This window comes from Carassius carassius, chromosome 39 (genome assembly GCF_963082965.1).
Source record: "Carassius carassius chromosome 39, fCarCar2.1, whole genome shotgun sequence".
Classification (NCBI taxonomy): domain Eukaryota; kingdom Metazoa; phylum Chordata; class Actinopteri; order Cypriniformes; family Cyprinidae; genus Carassius; species Carassius carassius.
Window position 1 is genome coordinate 5,237,085 of NC_081793.1, and position 22,984 is coordinate 5,260,068.

At 37.1% G+C, this 22,984-nt stretch overlaps 2 protein-coding genes across 2 annotated transcripts in view; both read right to left on the reverse strand.

The window, feature by feature from the left end:
- Positions 1 to 5,119: 5,119 nt before the first annotated feature.
- Positions 5,120 to 17,781, reverse strand: LOC132121268 (monocarboxylate transporter 9-like). Its single transcript, XM_059530499.1, has 6 exons — positions 17,475 to 17,781; positions 16,678 to 16,897; positions 14,394 to 14,537; positions 12,449 to 12,544; positions 8,005 to 8,841; positions 5,120 to 5,438 (listed from the first exon to the last, which is right to left on the reverse strand). The coding sequence occupies exons 2-6, from the start codon at positions 16,880 to 16,882 to the stop codon at positions 5,254 to 5,256; spliced, it is 1,467 nt and encodes a 488-aa protein (XP_059386482.1). The 5' UTR covers positions 16,883 to 16,897; positions 17,475 to 17,781; the 3' UTR covers positions 5,120 to 5,253.
- Positions 17,782 to 20,334: 2,553 nt separating this feature from the next.
- The window catches only part of LOC132121270 (coiled-coil domain-containing protein 6-like), a 34,574-nt gene continuing 31,924 nt past the window's right edge, over positions 20,335 to 22,984 (reverse strand). The window contains exon 9 of the mRNA XM_059530501.1: positions 20,335 to 21,113. Coding sequence (XP_059386484.1) covers positions 20,943 to 21,113 — 171 coding nt within the window. The 3' untranslated portion in view covers positions 20,335 to 20,942. The remainder of the gene's footprint in view (positions 21,114 to 22,984) is intronic.

The window sequence follows — 22,984 nt, forward strand, 5'->3', positions numbered from 1 at the left end:
TTTGACTAAACTTTTATTATATTACATCCATCCATCCATCCATCTTCTTCCGCTTATCCGGGGCCGGGTCGCGGGGGCAGCAGTCTAAGCAGAGAACCCCAGACTTCCCTCTCCCTAGACACTTCCTCCAGCGCTTCTGGGGGGACACCGAGGCATTCCCAGGCCAGCCGGGAGACATAGTCTCTCCAGCGTGTCCTAGGTCTTCCCCGGGGTCTCCTCCCAGTGGGACGCGCCCGAAACACCTTCCCGGGAAGGCATCCAGGAGGCATCCGGAACAGATGCCCGAGCCACCTCAGCTGACCCCTCTCGATGTGGAGGAGCAGCGGCTCTACTCAGAGCTCCTCCCGGGTGACTGAGCTTCTCACCCTTCTCATCAGCTTCTCATCTCTAAGGGATCGCCCAGCCACCCTGCGGAGAAAGCTCATTTCGGCCGCCTGTATCCGGGATCTTGTCCTTTCGGTCATGACCCAAAGATCATGACCATAGGTGAGAGTAGGAACGTAGATTGACCGGTAAATCGAGAGCTTCGCCTTGCGGCTCAGCTCTTTCTTCACCACGACAGACCGGTACATCGACCGCATTACTGCAGAAGCTGCACCGATCCGTCTGTCAATCTCCCATTCCATCCTTCCCTCACTCGTGAACAAGACCCCAAGATACTTAAACTCCTCCACTTGAGGCAGGAACTCTCCACCAACCTGAAGTGGGCAAGCCACCCTTTTCCGACTGAGGATTATTATTATATTACAGTACTTATTTATTTTTTAACACGAAGAGTGCCTTAAAAATAATTATCACAACACTGGTAAGGTTTATTCAGATTTTCTCATTCTCTGAATTATCATTATAAAAATAAAAAAAATTCAGAAATGAATTAAAATATATTTATATTTTAAATGTGACGCAAACATCTTTTTTTCTACAATAGCCTCAGTGTTTACAACAGCAAGACCACTTTAGCCTGTAAACTCTATAATATCTCTCTGGAAATAAATGTAAAAATATCAATGTCAATAAAAAATGCATAATATACCTGACCTCAAAGTGCAGTGCGAAGGATATGAATAACAAATGTAGCCTGTCATTTGTTTACATTGCAAAGGTGTTCAATTTTAGACATCTACAAAAGTAATAATAAAAATATATACAGTATATTCCAGTGTATCAGTTTTTTAATGTTTTATATCAATATTTAAGGTGGACTTATTGATTAGCTGCAAGAGTAGTAGTGATGGTTAAAATAATAGATTAATGCTGAAATAGTAAACTGAGCCTTGTTCCTAGATGGACAGAGAGTGGAAAAGTAAAAGATAAATGAGGAGATGGAGATAGAAGAAGAAAAAGAGGGAAATGTAGAGGCACAAGTGACAGAAAGAGAGCATGTAACAGCAAGCCAGGAGACAGAGGCTGGTGAGAAAGAGGAAAATGAAGAGGCACAAGCGTTTTCTATAGTTTTTACTATAACCGCTGTTCTTAATTATTCTGTAGAACAGAGAAGAAAAAACCATCAGGTTGGGACAATTTAAGACATTTCCGTTTCTAATCCGAGAGCTATTATTATTTTAAACTTAAAATTGTCTTCTCTATTGTTCCTTTTTCAAAATTGCATCAAAGCATTTTCTGCTGTATCAATACATAATCATCCATATTGATACGCGAATCAGCAAGGAATGCATCACAATATATTGCTGTATTGATATTTTGAACAGCGCCATTTAAAGCCTTGTTCCATGTGCCCCTTTTATACTTTGAGCACCTGCCCCTCCAAAGGTTTCTGCACGGCCCTGTTCAGAGGGAGTGTCAGCCACGTTAAAAAAGTTAACAGCTTAAGTAATTTGTGGATTAATGCTTATTGGAGACGCAAACTGTTTCAAACGATTCAGTTCGATTCGGTGAACTGGTTCAAGAAGATCCGGTTACAACGAGTGATTCTTTCGCGAACCGGATATCATTGAACTGTTGTGTTTTGAACTCTCTCACAACAGACACGGAAGAGAAGACAATGCTGAATAAAGTCGTAGTTTCTGCTATTTTTGGACCAAAATGTATTTCCGATGCTTAAAAAATTCTAACTGACCCTCTGATGTCACATGGACTACTTTGAAGATGTTTGACATTAATGACATAATTTAAATTTTTGGGTGAACCAATCCTTTAAAGTTTGAGCATATTGTTTGCAAACTGCAATTGATTAATTAATTAAAAACAAAGTAGTTGATATGCTGTGTTATTTTTGTTGTTTAGTAGCAGTAATATGCAGTTATTAGCCGTGTCCACTTTATTTTTTGTTGGTTTTCATGAGAGCCCCCTTGAAATGACCAGGACCCCCCATTGCCCCCCCTATCAAAATTGATCCAAGTGGGTCTCGAACCCAGGTCTACAGCATGGGAGGCAAGCACACTAACAAGGAGGATAAAGACTGCAGACAATAGAGTCAGTCACAGTGCACCTCTTGAGATCAGGGGAGTGAGGTCTACCTGCAGAGCACCTACCCGCTGGCCTCCGTTACACAATGGCTACAGTTCTCTGGGAAATCAGTGGCTTCTTGAGCGTGTCCATGCAGAAGGGACAGGGAACCCTAGCAGCAAGTAGGCTGCAGCACACGGGTGGGCAGGGTCGCGACTGATTGTTCACAAGGGTAGCCCGGTTCAATTTCGAAAGAGCCATGAGTAGCAGACAGGAGAAAGAGTTAGGACAAGGCAAGGTAAGAGGCGAGTAGCCAATTAACAAGTGTGAGTGTGGGCGGGTTGCAGGTAAAACAGCTAAAAAAAAATTACAAATGTGTCTGACAGAGGCTGATCCTAAGATGTGTCCTCCGGTAGACAATAGTGAAAGTCAACCAACGAGCTGTGAATAAATTTCCAGAGGTCATGAGAAGCAAATGTCAACTGAGGAAAATTACCTGCCATTGGGCACATGCTCCTGTCTGTCAAGCCAGACTTGGTGCAATTGGATACTTCTGTAGAGGTCAGGCACGGATGCCCTTCCCATTGGCGGATCTTGATGAAAGATGATGAAAGAGAACCATACATTAATACTTCTTTGTGACTGGAGGATTCCCATGCTGCACAGCAAACCATGGTGGATACTATACAAGAACAACATGCTTTTTAGTTTATTATACAAGTATTTATCCATTGCTTTAAATAAGTTCATAAAAGTCAACATACATAAAATATATGATTAAATGTGTAAAAACAATGTTTTAAGTTGTTTTAGTGTATGCTTGTGCTTTGTACTGCTGAGTCACGTGATGGCATGACAATAAAATAGCAGAGCAGGGACGGCAAGAGGAGCAATTGTGTGCATATGAGATGTGAAAGGAGTGGCATATAGACAAGCACAGACATGTATACTCTTTAATGAAGTAGGGGCAATGTACTGAGTATAGAAAAGAGAAACTTAAACTGAAGTATGGATCACAACTGGCTGGTTTTGATCTTATATCATTACCAACATTGGTATCAATACTATCAATATTTGGAACAATCCAGTCATGGTATTGAGGGTGGAAGAAAGTGTTGATCATTTACTCTACCCACTTACAATCCCTGCTGGTACTGAGACTCAAACCCACAACCTTTGCATTATTAGTCCAACTCTCTAACCATTAGGTCATGACTCCAACCCAACCCATTCGGCTCCATCAAGCATTGCGTGTTTGTAATAAACAGATTCATCATCAAGACGTTTTAAACCTCAAACCATTGCTTTTGGCTAAAATAGGAGACCTCTGTGCATCAGATTTCAACTTTGGGGGCAAACTTTTCATTTAAGTAAATGTTTTTTGTTTTTAAGATATTGCACTGGAATATAATTGAATGTCCATTATATACACTGCCTTAATCACACTTTTGCTCTGATTAACCAAAGAATGAATATATATATATATAATAGAGCTCTGATTGCACTCACTATAGTTACTGTATCCATGGAGACCACAAGGCCACCTCACATCATGGCAGTCTAATGAAACTCAGTATAGGGGTGGTGATGGCGCAGTGGATAAGACAAATGCACTTGGTGTGAGAGACCCGGGTTTGAATCCACTGTGAGACACCAATGTGTCCCTGAGCAAGACACTTAACCCCTAGTTGCTCCAGAGGCGTGCGACCTCTGACATATATAGCAAATGTAAGTCGCTTTGGATAAAAGCGTCAGGTAAATCTATACAGTGAAGTCTGGCTTTGTTTGCATTTTGCATCAACAGACCATGAGTACTGGTTTCAAAATTATACTGGCTATAAAATAAGCAGCAAATAAACATTTATCCCAATGAAACTTTAATAATAAAAACATAAAAATGCAAATAAAACAATAAAAGAGAAAAATAATGGCAGGATCAAAGGTCCACTATACCTAAAGGTGCCATAACCATAAACATTCCCTTGATGGACTTTAAACAGAGATGGAAAGAGTGCAGACTTGTATCTTAAAGTGTCCCATTCCACCATTTTCACTGTTGAATATTAATTCATATAAATGTATATAATAATAAAAACTTATTTCAAGTAACAATGTCTTGCAAAGGTTGAAAAAGTGAAACAAACAAACACCGTCTATAGCAAAATGTGTAAAACAGTCAGTTTAAGCTGGTATTTAGAAAAATGCACAAATCAAGAAATTAAAGGATAGCTAAACTGCTATACAAAATATCCTGACAGCAAATTAACTTATACAAATTTCTTTATAGCATTTAGTTTTGAATCAACTACACACTACAGTCTGTATCACTAAGAAAATCGAAAAAAATTTATAAGACATAGAAAACAAGTCATAAACTTACAAGGACAGTTAGTCTGTTGTCTGCCTGATCCTTATGAACAGCATTTACAGACACAAATCAAATACAATAAATAAACCAACAACAACCAAAACTTTGGTACAACACAAGACATTATCAGCCATCAAAAATCCTGCAGAATGCGTTAACCAGTACAAAAATGATATTTATTTGCAGTGTAGCGTTGCAGTGTAATGTCTTGCACATCTACATACACACACACACACACAAATAAAAAATACAGCCATCTCATAAAACTTTTGAAAACATTGTTTCTATGAGACTGGTGACACATGGCAATGAGGACTCATCGCCACAAATGATAAGCCTAAGGACAGTCTTTTAACCATTTGCTAGAAGTCTTCAGTGTAAAAAGAGTACAAAACACTGATGTAAAGTACATTTCAGTTATTTGTAATTACGGGGAGAGAATTTATCCGCTGAACAGCAGTTAATCTTGAAGTTGTGCTTCAGGCAACCATTGCCACTTTTTCATAGTCATTAATGCATTCTGTGTCTGGCATGTTAGCTTCATCCTGGTTCTTGTTCTGACAGCACAAGGCAGCAAGGAAAAGGCCAGCTCCTCCCAGCAGCACGAAACTCCCGCTGAAGTAGAACGCCAGGTCATAAGAGTGCATCCAGTCATAAATCCAGCCTGGAGAGAGAAACAAAACAAATGGTAGAATCACTTACTAAACTGTACTGTATGTCACTCCGCAGGTAAACTTTCTGAATCCATACAATTTTCTCTGTACATTAAAAACTTAAAGGGTTAGTTCATCCAAAAATCAAAATTATGTCATTAATGACTCACCCTCATGTCGTTCCAAACCTGTGAGACCTCCGTTCATCTTCGGAACACAGTTTAAGATATTTAAGATTTAGTCCGAGAGCTCTCAGTCCCTCCATTGAAGCTGTGTGAACGGTATACTGTCCATGTCCAGAAAGGTAAGAAAAACATCATTAAAGTAGTCCATGTGACATCAGAGGGTCAGTTAGAATTTTTTGAAGCATCGAAAATACATTTGGGTCCAAAAATAGCAAAACCTATGACTTTATTCAGCATTGTCTTCTCTTCCGTGTCTGTTGTGAGAGAGTTCAAAACTCTGAAGTGTAGTGATATCCGGTTCGCGAATGAATCATTCGATGTAACCGGATCTTCTTGAACCAGTTCGAACTGAATCACACACAGAGCGTCTGAACCGAACTGATTCTTTTGGTGATTGATTCTGAACTGATTCTGTGCTAGTGTTATGAGCCCGGGTAAACCGAAGGCTTGAATCAAGTTATTTGAATCATGTCGTCATTAAGTAGAGCACAAACAACCGGTGAACTGTTTTCTTCAACCGGTTTATTGAATCGAACTGTCAGAAAGAACCCGCGGAAAAGAACTGAACTTCCCATCACTACTGGTGATCCGAAAACCAATGCAACTCGAGAACGAGTCAATCTTTTGTTCGTTATCTGGCTCAGCTCGGTGTTCATCTTCAGTTCTCTCTTCACAGCAGTTCAGTCAGTGTACTGTTTGAGTAAATGAATTACTCTGGGATATTGGTTTGTTTTAACTCTGAGGGAGTGTCAGCCACATTAAAAAAGTTAACAGCTTAAGAAATTTGTGGATTAATGCTTACTGGAGACGCGAACCATTTCAAACAATTCAGTTCGATTTGGTGAACTGGTTCAAGAAGATCCGGTTACATCGAGTGATTAGTTCGCAAACCGGATATCACTAAACTGCAGTGTTTTGAAATCTCACAACAGACACGGAAGAGAAGACAATGCTGAATAAAGTCATAGTTTTTGCTATTTTTGGACCAAAATGTATTTTCGATGCTTCAAAAAATTCTAACTGACCCTCTGATGTCACATGGACTACTTTGATGATGTTTTTCTTACCTTTCTGGACATGGACAGTAGACTGTACACACAGTTTCAATGGACGGACTGAGAGCTCTCGGACTAAATCTATAATCAGAACTGTGTTCTGAAGATGAACGGAGGTATCACAGGTTTGGAACGACATGCGGGTGAGTTATTAATGACATAATTTAGATTTTTGGGGGAACTAACCCTTTAAGTGAGAATGCCATTTTATTTTTAATTCAATTCCTGAATTTGAATTGATATACTGTAGCAAACAGGATGTATATATACATTATAATATTATATGTATATACACATTTTATGCATTTGAATTTGAATTTATAGAAGTAACATTAAATGGAATGAAATTCAAACAACAAAATTAAGTAAATGTAATTTATGCATTTCATATTTTCATTACAATTCATGTTTGAAATGTCACCTGGGCCAGTGAAAAATGCCATCTTTTAACAATCTAGCTTTTAAAGTCTTTAGAGCATAAAAACGATTATACTATTTTACATTTAACTCTTTAAATATATTAAATATTAAATATTTCAAAAGATTCTGACACAACAGTTTTTTGGTTTTATTTTATTTTTTTATGTATTTCAGAAAAAAACTCAAAAAGGCCACACCTTTGACTTGCCTATAGCAATATATATATATATATATATATATATATATATATACACACACACACACACACACACACTTAATTAATTATTTGTTTTATTGTCATTTCTATACTATTGTAGGTTTGGTTAAGACTTTGAATTAGATTTTATTGTTATATTTTCTGCTTTCAATTTTAAATTTAATTAAAGTTTTATTATTATTATTATTTTTATTATGACTATGTAGTTTTGATTAAATGTTATTTATTAGATTAAGTTTATTTTAGTGTTTTAAACTAAACAAAAATTTGAAATGTTGCCTTGGAAACGCAAAAAATAAATTATGAAAATAATAATAATTATGAAAAAAGCTGAAATAAATTGTTTATTTTTTTATTTTATACAAGTTAATATTTATTTTATTTCAAATAAATGATTTTTTAAAGATTTTTTTATGGATTTAGTTTTAGTTAACAATACTGGGAAAAACACATGATGTCCTAAAAAGGTCTAATTTATGTCAAAGTCAAAATAAATGAATTACAATTCAACATCCTGGGGTTTGTGTCATCAATTTAAATTAATTGATTAATTGAAAGGAATCTGATTTTTTAAATAATTTTTGCCAACCTCTATTCTATTCTGTACTAATTAATTTCAAACTAATGAAGTGAATTTTAAACACTTGTATCTAAGCCCAAATCTAACAGATCTGAAATCAGCAACAGGTCAAAATATTACCTGCGACTGGTGGTCCGAGCATTATACTAAATCCACCGAAGAACATCAAGATCCCAAATGCCTCAGTCAGACGATCCATTCCCACAACCTTAGTAGTTATATAAGGTACGACAGACCAGTTTCCAGAAAAGAAACCCAGCAGCGCTGAGATGACCTGCAGCCCAGCGTAATTCCTGGTAACAGGGATTATGAGAAGAGCCACCCCTGTTCCCAGCAGGGTGAAGGCGTACAGAAAGATGCTGTTCATCCAGCTGATGTCCATCATGACTCCCAGCAGCAGCTTCCCCACTCCAGCAGCGATGGACATGATGGAGACCAGCGGAATGATGCTGATGCCGCTGATCAGACCCTCGCTCTGGGCCAAATCCTCCAGGAAGAGAAGAGGAGTGTAAGCTCCCAAGCAATATGCGAACAAAGACATGCACGTGGCCAAGAAGACCCTGTTCTGAAGTAGCTCCGCCGTCGAGTGCAAGTATTCAGAGTACTCCTTCTGCTTCTTCTTCACGAGCCTCACCAACTCCACGTAACTCATGAGGCTCTTCTCATACGGTGGAGGGTCTTTCGTCTCCCCTGTGATTAGTATGTTGACGGACTGATTTTTCTTGATTGGGTCCTCCACAACAGGGGTCATTTCCAGAACCTTCTCCTCTGCCTTCTCGGCCAGCGCTGCTCTCTGTTTCAGGTAGTAGGCCGGCAGGTGCAGGGGTCTCATAAGTCCAGCACAGGCGATGATGTTTAGTGAAAAACAGCCAATAAGCAAAAGGCAGCCGTCAAGTCCAAAGAGTGCAATGAGCTCGTTCTGTACAGTAGCGTAGAGAAAACCTCCAATACTTGTCCCTGAAAAAATGAGACGATTAAGTATTATCAATATTGGGTATTATCAATGTTATTAGTTGTAGGGTTGCACGATCAAGCAAAATAAAACCACAATTGTCATATGGCTTAGTGTGATTACCAAATCACAAAGGCTGCAATTTGATTGAATATATACAGTATATATGCGCTACGTGTTAAAGAATGAATCCCGGCACGGTTTTCTCACACGAGCAGCTCATTATCTGCCAGTGTTTTCAGCATCTCAGAGCAGCTCGGTTAGCAGTAAATGCTGACCTGCACAAACTCCATTTCTGCATCTGCTCAGAGTTTGGGTCGCTTTAACATGCATTTGGAAACATACTGTAATATGCTCCAACTTCCAACCATCTTCCCATACTTATAATAAGAACCGCTTGTCAACAAAAGAGAAGCTTTAAGTAGGGATGCACCGGTTGACCGGCCATATATTTTTTAAAGGATTTTGGTCTTTTTTTGCTCGCGTGCACAGACTACATTGTAATCATTCGCTATCATGTCAGTAGTGTGGAAGTATTTCGAAATCTGTGCGCAGGACACGGACAGCCGTTCATTACTGGAAGTGCAGAGCTACATGTCTGAGACACAGATAGCAGGAAGCGATCAGCCGACTGCACAAAATAAGAGTCCCTTTCCTGCTCACTGAAGCTGCGCGAGTGTATCTGTACCTGTCCGCGCCCTGCACAAGCGGAGACAGTGAAGGATGTTCAGCTCAACTTCTCGCGTGTTGGATGAGAAATGAAACGTACTAAACTGTGACAAAACTGATTTATTTTTTTATTTTTATAAAGTAGAACTTGCATACATGTTTGAAAAGCCAGAAGTAAACGTCAGTTCTGTATAGGATGATTATTTTTTATTTTACCTTAAAATTATATCGACTGCATTTGATTTAAAAATCACCTGCTGTAGCACACTGAAAAAAAGTGTTTCATTCATCCAATTAAAAAATTTTAGTGTAATGATTCACATCTATATTTTAACTTTAGACAATAGTTATTTATTTTTCATTGGCTCAAGTAAAAAAATATAGAAGTGAATCATTACCTCAATTTTGTTTTTTTAATTAGATGAATGAAACACTTTGCATCTTTGTTTTATTCGCACCAACATTATTTGATTTTAATATTTTGGAATAATATTTATATAGCATACTTTTATTTAGTCTCACTGGTAAAGACCATGTTTTAAATTTAAAACCAAATTTAAAAACTAAAATACTGAATGCTGATTAAGAAACATCTTATTGAATGTGTGTTGATTGTGTTGTTTGGATTGTAGAACTATGCATTTATTGCCTTTAATTTCACATGGTTACAGTTAATCTTTTCATTTAAGGCCAGTTCTATGTAGTTTCAACCCAATTCAAAAACAAAAGCTAAATGCTGATGTCTGTACCATCTATGATTGTACTGAATGTAGGCTACTTACTGTGCAGTTACTGCTGTTAATTTCAGATGGTTGCAGTTATTGTTTTCAATAGCCAAAAGCCAGTTTGGAGTATTAAATACCAAATAAACATCTTGTTTATGCACACTTTCCTTCTTTTTTGTTTGTTGCTTAAAGATAAAAAAAAAATCATCGGCCAGTTTGCTTGTAAAAAAAAAAATCGGTATCGTATGGTGGCCGAGAAGTGCAAAACAAATCACAATTACAAAAACAAAATAACAAATCCAAAAACACAACGACAATTCAGAAAACAAAATAATTCAAAAAACACAACGACAATTCAGAAAACAAAATAACAATTCAGAAAACACAACGACAATTCAGAAAACACAATGACAATTCATACAAAACGGAAAAGATAGGTATATTTTGAGAACGACATACTTATCGCTGATTGGATGAGACACCTGTCAATCAAAAATAAATTGTGATCAACTTTGTTGAAATCTAATGTTGAATTTTGCTAAAATGGAACACATTAAACGCTACTTTGAAGAAGGACATTCATATGCCGTGATTGTGGACATGCTGGCGACATACCACGACATTAAAATGAGCTTGCGCTCTTTAAAAACACACCTGAAGAATAATGGTATGTTCAGAAGAAAGAACTATTCGCCCATAGACGAAGTAATGAATGCTATTAGAGCAGAGCTGCGTGGACCAGGACAGTTGTTCGGCTACCGGACAATGTGGTTAGTACTTCTGTGTTTTCTGAATTGTCGTTGTGTTTTCTGAATTGTTATTTTGTTTTCTGAATTGTCGTTGTGTTTTCTGAATTGTCGTTGTGTTTTCTGAATTGTTATTTTGTTTTCTGAATTGTCGTTGTGTTTTCTGAATTGTCGTTGTGTTTTCTGAATTGTTATTTTGTTTTCTGAATTGTCGTTGTGTTTTTTGAATTGTTAGTTTGTTTTCTGAATTGTCGTTGTGTTTTTGGATTTGTTATTTTGTTTTTGTAATTGTGATTTGTTTTGCACTTCTCGGCCACCGTAGTATCGGAATCGGCCATGAAAAATCATGATTGTGCATCCCTAGCTTTAAGCCCCCTGCAGTCAAAATAAGAGTTTGATGGTTTAACATTCGAAAATGAAGAAATGAAGAAATTAATTATTTATTTAATAAATTATTATTATTATTATTAATTATTAATTATTATTATTAATTATTATTATTAATATTGGCCGAATTGCGCACCCCTTCAAACAAGTGTATTTTTAACAATACCGTATTTTGGACTATAAGTCGCACCTGAGTATAAGTCGCATCAGTCCAAAAATACGTCATGACAAGGAAAAAAAAAACATATATAAGTCGCACTGGACTATAAGTCGCATTTATTTAGAACCAAGAACCAAGAGAAAACATTACCATCTACAGCCGCGAGAGGGCGCTCTGTGCTGCTCAGTGTAGACTACAGGAGCACTGAGCAGCATCTCTGGCAGCATAGAGCGCCCTCTGGCAGCTGTCGACGGTAATGTTTTCTCTTGGTTCATTTCTCTCGGTTCATGTCAAATTAATTTTGATAAATAAGTCGCTCCTGACTAGAAGTCGCAGGACCAGCCAAACTACGAAAAAAAGTGTGATTTATAGTCCGGAAAATATGGTATATATTTTTTAATCTCATTATAAGTCTCAATCGCATTTTTTTCATATTAGAAATAATACTATTTGATTATTTTCTATAAATGTTACAGACCTAATATGACTTAAGTAGGGCATCCATTTAAATAATTACATACATAAAATAAATCATAATAAAAAAATACTTTATATATATATATATATATATATATATATATGTGTGTGTGTGTGTGTGTATGTATATATATATATACACTTTTTTTTCCATTGGTATGCTTTTAGATCTGCCTTTTCTTGAAAAGTAAGCTGTTGTTGTTTTTTTTTACTTGCTTTTAAATAATATTATAGTCCACATATGCTACACACTTGTAGACTGTGTTTCCTTCCTGATTTGATCCAACTCATTTACTGTATTCATTCATCCATACATACATACATACATTTATAATGCTTTAGTCAAAATTATTCTTCTTTTTTGTAACGTGTGAGAATCATAAATTCAGCCCATCATGTCCAAACATCGGAGTGGTAGTGTATTATTTTTCACTGATCATATATTTACCTGTTGTAACAATGCCAAGAGCAAGACCGCGTCTCTTGTCAAAATACTGGCATGTGATGGTTACAGTAGCAGCATAAACAAGTCCACAGCCTAGTCCTGTATAATAAAAGTGTCAAGTTAAAGAACAGTCAGAAAAAAAAGGTTCACCTACAGGTGCATCTAAATTTTTTTAATATCATAGAAAATAACTTTCTTTTTTGTAATTTTATTAAAAAAGCAAACTTTCTTATATTCTAGATTCATTGCACACAAACTGAAATATTTCAAGAGTTTTTTGTTTTAATTCTGATGGTTATGACTTAAAGTTTAGGAAAATTAAAAATTCAGTATCTCAAAAGATTTGAACATTCCATTTTGAGCTTGATTAGTTTGATTAATTTTCAGTATAAATACTGGGTACCTCCTGGGCTTGTTTAGAACATGCAACCACAATTATGGGAAAGACTATTGACTTGACAGTTGTCCAGAAGGCAATCATCAACACCCTCCACAAGGAGGGGAAGCCACAGAAGGTCATTGCTGAAAGGGCTGGTTGTTCACAGAGTGCTGTATCCAAATATATTTATAGAAATTTGACTGGAAGGAAAAAGTGTGGTAGGAAAAGGTACACAAGCAACAGGGATGATCACAGCCTTGGGAAGATTGTCAAGAAAAACAGATTCAAGAACTTGGAAGAGCTTCACAAGGAGTGGACTGAAGCTGGAGTCAGCGCATCAAGAGTCACCAAACTCAGACGTCTTAAGACGTCTTCCTAGAACCAAGCCACTTCTGAACCAGAAAGAAATGTCTGAAGCATTTCACCTGGGGTAAGGAGAAAAAGAACTGGACTGTTGCTCAGTGGTCCACAGTCCGCTTTTCAGATGAAAATAAATTTAGCATTTCATTTGGAAATCAAGGTCTGGTGTCTGGAGGAATACTGGAGAGGCACAGAATCCAAGCTGCTTGAAGTCCAGTGTGAAGTTTCTGAAGTCAGTGATGATATGGGGTGCCGTGTCGTCTGCTGGTGTTGGTCCATTGTGCTTTATCAAGTCCAAAAGAACACTTTATGCTTCCATCTGCTGACAAGCTTTATGGAGATGCTGATTTTATTTTGCAGCAGGACTTTAGCACCTACCTGCCCACACTGCCAAAACCACTTCCAAGTGGTTTGCTGACCATGATATTACTGTGCTTGATTTGCCAGCCATCTCACCTGACCTGAAGCTCACAGAGAATCTATGGGGTATTGTGAAGAGGAAGATAAGTAACATCTAACAAACAATACAGAGGAGCTGAAGGCAGTTAAAGCAACCTGGGCTTCAATAATGCCTCAGCAGTGCCATAGGCTGATCACCTTCATGCCACCCCACATTGAAGCAGTAATTTATACAAAAGGAGCCCCAACCAAGTACTGAGTGAATAACTAAACCTGCTTTGGGGATCTTGAACATTTCTGTTTTGTAAATCTTTTTTGATAGATTTTTGAGAAAATATTGTAATTTTTTAAAGTCATAACCATCAGAATTAAAATAAAAAACTCTTGAAATATTTGTGTGCAATGAATCTAGAATATAAGAAAGTTTGCTTTTTTGAATAAAAAAAAAAAGTTTCCATGATATTCAATTTTTTGTGTATGCACCTGTACTCATAAAATATTTCTTCTAATCATATAATCAAATATAATAAATGTAAACAGATTTGGAAAAAACATTTAATTAAACAAAATATTAATGAAATATCAATTATGCATATTGGTTATTGGACATACAAAGATGAAAATATTTTACATTGGATTTGTTTTAAAAATCAGTGCCAATACCCTATTCATAAACAATTTTTCTAAATATTATATCAGCCATAAGCCTTAAAAAAAAAAAAAATCAATTAACCAGCATTTAGACTGCAGTGGCGCAGTGACCCAAATTAAAATAGGTAATCTTTCTAGGAGGACATGTGAGATACTCACCAACAACAATCCCATAGGAAAATATGAGAAACTGAACATTAGGTGCAAAAGCACTAAGCATAAGTCCTCCGGAGACCATGACCCCACTAAAGATGGTCACAGGTCTGGCCCCGAAATTCACAACACAGGCACTGCAGATGGGACCTGTGTGAAAGGACCAGAGCATCATCCTGTTAGAAAATGCTTACCTCAAAATAGAATTAAAATCAATGTAAGCCGAGGCATAGAATAGTGCAGAATTTGATTGACTTCTGAAAACACAGGACATGACGTCAAATACCCCACTGACACAAACAGAAAATCATTAGCCACAATTATACCCCTAATGATTTGACACGCTGTTCTTCATTTAATAATGACAAATGAGTTTCATAATGAAAAACAAGGTCGAGTCTTATAACTAAACCATTAGAAACATTTTCTTTTATGACTGACATGGAGGAACAAGCAATAAAACTACAATAAAATAAAAAACAATATATATGCATGTACGTACAGGTGCTGGTCATATAATTAGAATATCATCAAAAAGTTTATTTATTTCACTAATTCCATTCAAAAAGTGAAACTTGTATATTATAGTCATTCATTAAACACAGACTGATATATTTCAAATGTTTATTTCTTTTAACTTTGATGATTATAACTGACAACTAAGGAAAATCCCAAATTCAGTATCTCAGAAAATTTGAATAATACTTAAGACCAATAAAGTATGAAAAGTATGAGCATGTACATCACTCAATACTTAGTCGGGCTCCTTTTGCCTGAATTACTGCAGCAATGTGGTGTGGCATGGAGTCGATCAGTCTGTGGCACTGCTCAAGTGTTATGAGAGCCCAGGTTGCTCTGATAGTGGCCTCCAGCTCTTCTGCATTCTTGGGTCTGGCATATCACATCTTCCTCTTCACAAGGTCAGGCGAGTTTGCTGGCCAATTGAGAACAGGAATACCATGGTCCTTAAACCAGGTACTGGAAGCTTTGGCACTGTGTGCAGGTGCAAAGTCCTGTTGGAAAATGAAATCTGCATCTCCATAAAGTTGGTCACAGCAGGAAGCATCTAAATCTTCCTGGTATACGGCTGCGTTGACCTTGGACCTCAGAAAACACAGTGGGACCAACACCAGCAGATGACATGGCACCCCAAACCATCACTGACTGTGGAAACTTTACACTGGACCTCAAGCAACATGGATTGTGTGCATCTTCTCTCTTCCTCCAGACTCGGGGACCCTAATTTGCAAAATTTACTTTCATCAGAGAACATAGCTTTGGACCACTCAGCAGCAGTCCAGTCCTTTTTGTCTTTAGCCCAGGCGAGACGCTTCTGATGCTTTCTGTTGTTCAAGATTGGCTTGACACAAGGAATGCAACAGCTGAAACTCATGTCTTGCATACATCTTTGCATAGTGGTTCTTGAAGCACTGACTCCAGCTGCAGTCCACTGTTTGTGAATCTCCCCCACATTTTTGAATGGGTTTTGTTTCACAATCTTCTCCAGGATGCGGTTATTCCTATTGCTTGTACACTTTTTTCTACCACATCTTTTCCTTCTCTTCACTTCTCTATTAATGTGCTTGGACAAAGAGCTCTGTGAACAGCCAGCCTCTTTTGCAATGACTTTTTGTATCTTGCCCTCCTTGTGCAAGGTGTCAATGGTCATCTTTTGGACAACCGTCAAGTCAGCAGTCTTCCCCATGATTGTGTAGCCTACAGAGCTAGACTGAGAGACCATTTCAAGGCTTTTGCAGGTGTTTTGAGTTAATGAGCTGATTAGAGTGTGGCACCAGTTGTCTTCAATATTGAACCTATTCACAATATTCTAATATTCTGAGATACTGAATTTGGGATTTTCCTTAGTTGTCCGTTATAATCATCAAAATTAAAAGAAATAAACTGTCTGTTTAGTCTGTGTGTAATGAATGAATATAACATAAGTTTCATTTTTTGAATGGAATTAGTGAAATAAATCAACTTTTTGATGATATTCTAATTAAATGACTAGCACCGGTATTCTATAAGAAAATACTATCTTTCTACTTCCAAATGTCATGTTAAATTCAGCGTGTTACTTGCCATTTCTTTGCAATTAACTGTGAAATGTACAAGCAGTTTCTGAGTGAAAAACGTTTCTGTTCCAGTTTTGACATTCATTGTTGTTAATTGTGTTCTTGGTTTATGTTTACCATAGTATAGTTACCAGAAAAAAAAGGCGGAAATGGAATGGAAAGCATGTTTATGAAGAGTGGATTTATTAAGCATAATGCATCTGTAGAAAACTTACTAGCAATGAGTCCGACCCCGGACACGAGAGAGCCGACCAACGCTGTCATGCCTTTGCCATCCTGGAAGGTGTTCAGCCATTCTGGGTAGAGCACCCCCACTGACTGGGGCGAACCATAGGCCAGGAGCTGAACCATGAAAGAGGCAACCACAATGGCCCAACCCCATCCACCGTCCGGGGCTTGCTTAGTGCTCCAGGTGCTCATGTTTACACTGGGCTCCTGTAGAGAAAAAACAATATAGCTTGATATTACGTTACAATTTAATTTCTTTAATATTGTATTAATAACGCAAAAATACATATTGCACAATGGTTCACTTTTATTATACTTTTTATGTCCTTTTTGGTGCTCAGCAAGTCTCCATTCAGTTGCACTGAAAACAGCTGATTAACATTCAAAACATTTTTTTTTATTAATAATTCGCTCTGATTTTATTCTGAGAAAGAAGGATTTTGCATTTCTACCTCATTCTAACTTTCTTGCCTAGGATCAACGCCGCCGACAGAATGTGAAGAACGCGCGTAACCAAAGCACCGCACAATGACGCACGATAGCGGAGAGCGCACTACAGCAACCGTGCGCGCTCCCTAACCCCACTCAAACAGCCTACTTCCTACTGGCTTTTGTTCTGCATGTAGTTGTTTTCATAGTTTTACACAACTTTAGAATTTAAACTGTCAAAAAAAAAAAAAAAAAGACAAAGACGTACGTTTCATTTAAAGACATATTTGTGAAAAAATCCTGTATTACATAATATTATATTAAAGCAAATTAACATCTCATTGAGATGTCTTACCTCTCCACCGACCGGGAAACGATGATGATGATTTCGGTGGTAAATTCAGTCCAGGATGTTGAACTGGATCTTTGGACAATGCGCGTTATGATTTGAAATGTCTTATCATTGTGTCATAATGTGGGATGACCACTCTGATGCTATATGAATGATTGCGGATGCGTTGAGCTGAAACATCCCGGTCTGTCCTACATCATTGTGCGCTGTGATCTGCACGAGCTCCGGCTTTTGTTGCCAAACGTTTAAACCGGTTTGAAGCTGTTCTCGCTGGCACAGCTTCACATTTCGATGCTCTTAACTTGCTTTTGATTCACCGACAATGAACACAGCCTTCCTGCAGTGTCAACCCAACATCGAACATTTCCCGTCAACACTTAAAAGATTTTAGTGAGTGTTTAAAATCTAAATGCCATTAATCTATATTTAAAGGAACCATCCGCTCCGTTTAGTCGATGGGTAGTTTTCTGACATGGACAATGTATGTAGACAGCGTTTATGGCATTTGTTAACGCGACTGCTTTTATTTAAAATTTCTTACTGTAAATTGCACTGTAAACACATGCCACGTGTATCTCTCTTTGCCCATGTATGTGCGCTGCAGTTCCAGTCCAAACCGGTTGATGACAATACAGCAGCGACAACGAGTTACCGGATCATCTGTCTACTTAGTCTACACTTGATGTTTTTCTAGTCTATTTAGAATGTTTGTCATTGCACCAAAATTATTTATATACATATACATATATATACATATACATATATATATACATATATATATATATATACATATATATATACACACACACACACACATACAGGCATACATACACACACACACACACACAAACATATATGAAATATACATATATCCCCTGAATTGTTGCATTTCTCATGCATAGATTAAAAGATCAAGCTATTCTCATGCAGTTTCCAGCTTTTTACTATCCGTTTTGTGATCATACAAATAAACATAAAACTTTAAAATGCACATCTTAAATCATCCATCTTCATCAAAGCAGGCCCTTGAGATTCTGCCGAAGGGACAGACACTCACATTGCTGGTTTGCTAACTTTCTCACAGTATCAAAGCAAGGTCTTTTTGAACGGGAATGCACTGCAAAGATAAAGCTCTGTACAACAGATCGTGGGAACAAGAAGAAAAAAAAAATATCACAAGACTAAAAGCTGCCAGGAAGGTTTCCTCACAGTACTACCACAACATATCTCAAATGTTTCATAAGATTTCTCAAATATTTAAAGAATACGTAAATTTTACTTTTTTAACATGGTGAAACAGTGAAATTGTTGGTACAGTTGCAATGCGATTCAATCACGTCAAAGCTTTTATATTTAAGGCATTTAGCAGATGCTTTTATCCAGAGCGATGTAAAAAGTGCTTTAGCTTCATAAAGGAAAGAAATGCTTGAAAAGTCCAGTGCAGGGTCATGAGTTTTTACATCAATTCGAGATCTTCAGTTACGATAATCATCATCATTTTAATAAACATTACATAATGTAGCATGTTCTTGCTTTACAAATGATGCAATACACATCTTGCACCTGCTTAAAATGGAGCAATCTAACCACTGAGTAACATCAACCACTTATTAAGGCCTTGATATAATGTAGGAAAAGCTAGACGATGCTTACATTTAGCAATGCCGCAGTGAGTTAAGGCTCAAAGGTGTCCCATCTGTTAATGATAGCAGTAAAATGAGCACTCGGTACATTCATTAGTCTTAAAAGCTGGGTGGAGCTGAAAAGGACAAAACGTAGCTTTGGTACAACTGAAATCTTTTTCTATACAAAGACATGAGTATTTACAATGATCACAGTAAAAAGGTAAACGGGTTCTTCTGCTCAACCTAATGAATTGTGCTCTCAAAGAATACATGGTGAAAAATTAAAAAGATGAAAAGAAAAGACTTTATAGACACTGTAGTAAAAATGAAAAGATCTGATGTCATGCTGCAGCAAGACTCAGTGATGTTTTCATGGGATATTGTTCGACAAAACGGCCTAGCGTTCATCTGGCTACGGATAACCTATCACAATTTAACTGAAATCCAGCTGGTTAGTACCAGGAAATGAATCACTTGTATACTTTGATCTGCAGGAAATGATTGCTGTTCACAGTACATAAGAAGCGCTTCCTTGTTTTCTGTTGTTCGGCATATTCAAACGCACCAACTCAATTTCTGATTTATTTGGTAACTCTGAGAGAATCCTGTATATAGTTGAAAACCAAAGCTTACCAGTGACAGGAGGGTCTAAGATGAACTCGCAAACACTTTACAAAAGGGACCCCTATTTGCATTTTTTGCAAAGCATACAAAAGTCTATTTTACACACTTCAATTCACTTCTTTTCAAACTGAAAGTAATTTTTATAAGTCAGTATATTCTTAAGAAAAAAAAAATATCACAGTGGTACCAGACACTGTTTAGCAGAAAAGAGCTGCAGGTGTGTTTGTAATAAAAAATAAAAAAAAAGACAAACCCTCTACACATACACATACTAGTATTTTCTAATCTGCGCCATTTAATGTCTTAAGTGTCTAGCTAAATTATAAAAAGCTTTTAGAACCAACCAGGAAGATTAAAGTCTGGCAGATGCCAACAACACATTGCATCTGCAGCAGCCACAAAACAACAAGTCATCTACCGCAGGTCTCATGTGAACACTGAAAAAAAATCACTTGCTAGGGTGTCACTTACTGTCCAGGTCATATTTCACTCAAAAAAAAATTATAAAATAACACCAACTAAATGTATTTATTGCAAGTAATTTTTTTCGTTATTAAAATGAAAAAAAAAAAAAAAAAAAATTATATATATATATATATATATATAATTTTGACCTGGTCACTTCTTTGGGAGACTTATGACTAATGCGAAGTATTTTGCTGTCTTGCTTTCCAAATGTGTTTATGAAGAAACTACCGAAAGCATTTTGCTGCATTTTTTTTTTTTTTATTCCGTTCTGAGACACTATCCTATGAATTATTAACCAAGAATTCAAGTGATATTGGGCTGCAATTTTATCCTTAAAAGGCCATTAGCTATTCACTATTCACCTGTGGCTCTCTATAATGTCTGGCTGGTCCACTCTGGATGACACTTTTAAAGTGTCTGAACACTGGAAAAATATTCAACTATGAAAAATATATGACCGCATAATTTCCTTAATAGTATTTTTTGTCTCTCTATGACCAAGCAATTTCTAAGAGATCACTATGGGCGTAGATCGCTTGACACACACTGATGCCAAAGCAGTAAGTACTTGCTAATACACTGAAGAGAGGTTTATTCCCTCCAAGTTGGAAATGCCTTCACCTCACACATCATCATTAGTGGACACAAAAAAACACTTCCAAACAGAACTATGAGCACAACACAGATGAATGGTTTTAGAGCGGGAGAGGATTAGGGATATTACAGTGAAGCAGCTCTGTTTCAAGTCCCTGATCTATGGCTGCAAGGACTGCTGCGGCTGCAGTGGAGCTGCCTGGGATGATGTTGGATGCACGGTGGGTGGAGGGGGAGGAGGGGGATGGACGCCAGGATGCATGTTGGGAGAAGGAGGGGGTGTGGGCCGCTTGAATTTGTCTGGACTGTTGCTTCTTCTTGGGGAGGGTCTCTGTGGGAGGAGAAAGGACATTAAAACAATTTAGAAAATGTCATTTAATATGACAAATCGGATGTTTAAAAGAGCTGAAGTTTTACATTAGCCTATTTATAACCATTAGGCATGCAAGTACAGTTCCTGTGCCATGCTGCACAGTAGCTCAGGTCACATTATATTACCTGCTCACTTGTTTTAAAAAAACTATTTTTGAATTGAGTGCCCTATATTTTATCCTTACATTGGTGGTTAAAAGTTTGGAATAATTAAATTTTTTTAGTTTTTTGAAGATTTTATAATTTGACAATTAAAAAAGAAGTAATACAGTGAACATTTTCAGCAACCATTATTTCAGCTCTCAGTGTCACATGATCCTTCAGAGATTTGGTAGACAAGAAACGTCACCTGATCTACAAAGAAATATTAGGCAGCAAAAAGCAGTCTTCACCACTGATAATAAAACAAAACATAATTGAGCACCAAATCAGCAGATAGAATGATTTCTGAAGGATCATGTGACACTGAAGACTGGAGTAATGATGCTGAAAATTCAGGAATTGTAATTTTCAAATAAAATAACAGCTCTATTACAATGAATTTTTTTTTTTTTTTAGTATTACAACTTTAACAACTTACAATTTTGATCAAATAAATAAGTTCAATTCACATTTAATTGTATAGTGCTTTTCACGATATATATCATTTCAAAGCAGCTTCACAGAAAATAAATATTTCTACATTACAATTAGGAGAGGGGAATGTTTAATATCTGCAGTATGTTGCAGAAATGTACAGTTATAAAATAATCCAAGTCATGCAGTAAATATTAATTTAAGCAGGAACAATGAACACATTTAAGCAATGATTATATGATGTGATCATACAAGGAAAATTTGGCAGTTTTTATGTTGATTCATGGGTAGCGTCAATTACTCCAAAAATGTAGCCACCTGTGTATACATGTTAGGGATGGGCGTTTTCTGCAAATATCACATTCGAATATTTGAGCTCACAAAAAACGAATATTCGAATATTCGTTTATTTAATTAAGTTTAATGAGACAGACGTTATTTTTCAGCAATATTTATTGTTTCCGTTATTTTGAACAAGCTTACACACAATAAGCTTGAACATTACACATCGTGTTTTGTAGCTGAAAACCTTTAACAATGCGTGCAAACAAACAAAAGCACAGATTAAAAGCAAAAACAAAAAAAAGTGAACAAAGAAAAAACGTAAAGCAGCCTGCAGCAATTAGGCTATTGTAGAACGTAGCCTACACTTAACTTTTAAACTTTTAAACTGTCAGCAAATCTTTTTTCTATTGATTTACATGTTCTTGTTAAGAAATACGGGCATGTAAACATGATCGGGGGAAAGTCGGCTCCTTAGTCTGTTAACAATAAGGCCGGCTGCGGAGAAAACGTGCTCTGACGGCACAGACATTGGCGGGACTCACAAATAACGGTGTGCTAAGCGAATACGTTTTGTGAAGCGCTTCGTGTTTTCGTTTCACCACTGAATGGGATCCTCATCTGGTGGAATACATGGCTCCAGCAAGAACTGTTCCCACTCGTCTCGGCTGGACTCTCTGTAATCATCGCTGAAGAACTGGCTCAGCCTTTTCCGACGAGTGGGCATCACCGCATCCTCTTCATCGTTGGTGGCGGCGGCTGCATCCGCACCTCTCGCATCGAGGAAAATGTTCTGATAATGTTCAAAAAAGTTTTTTTTTTTTCTTTCTTCTCTCATGTTTTCATCGAGAAACCTGAGATGTTTGTGCCGAGGGTCTAGGGCAGACGCGAGAAGAGGAGTTTTCACTGCATTCTCCAAGTTAGCGGTGTTTATTCGTTGCTTGAGAGATGCCACAACAATGTTCTCGAATT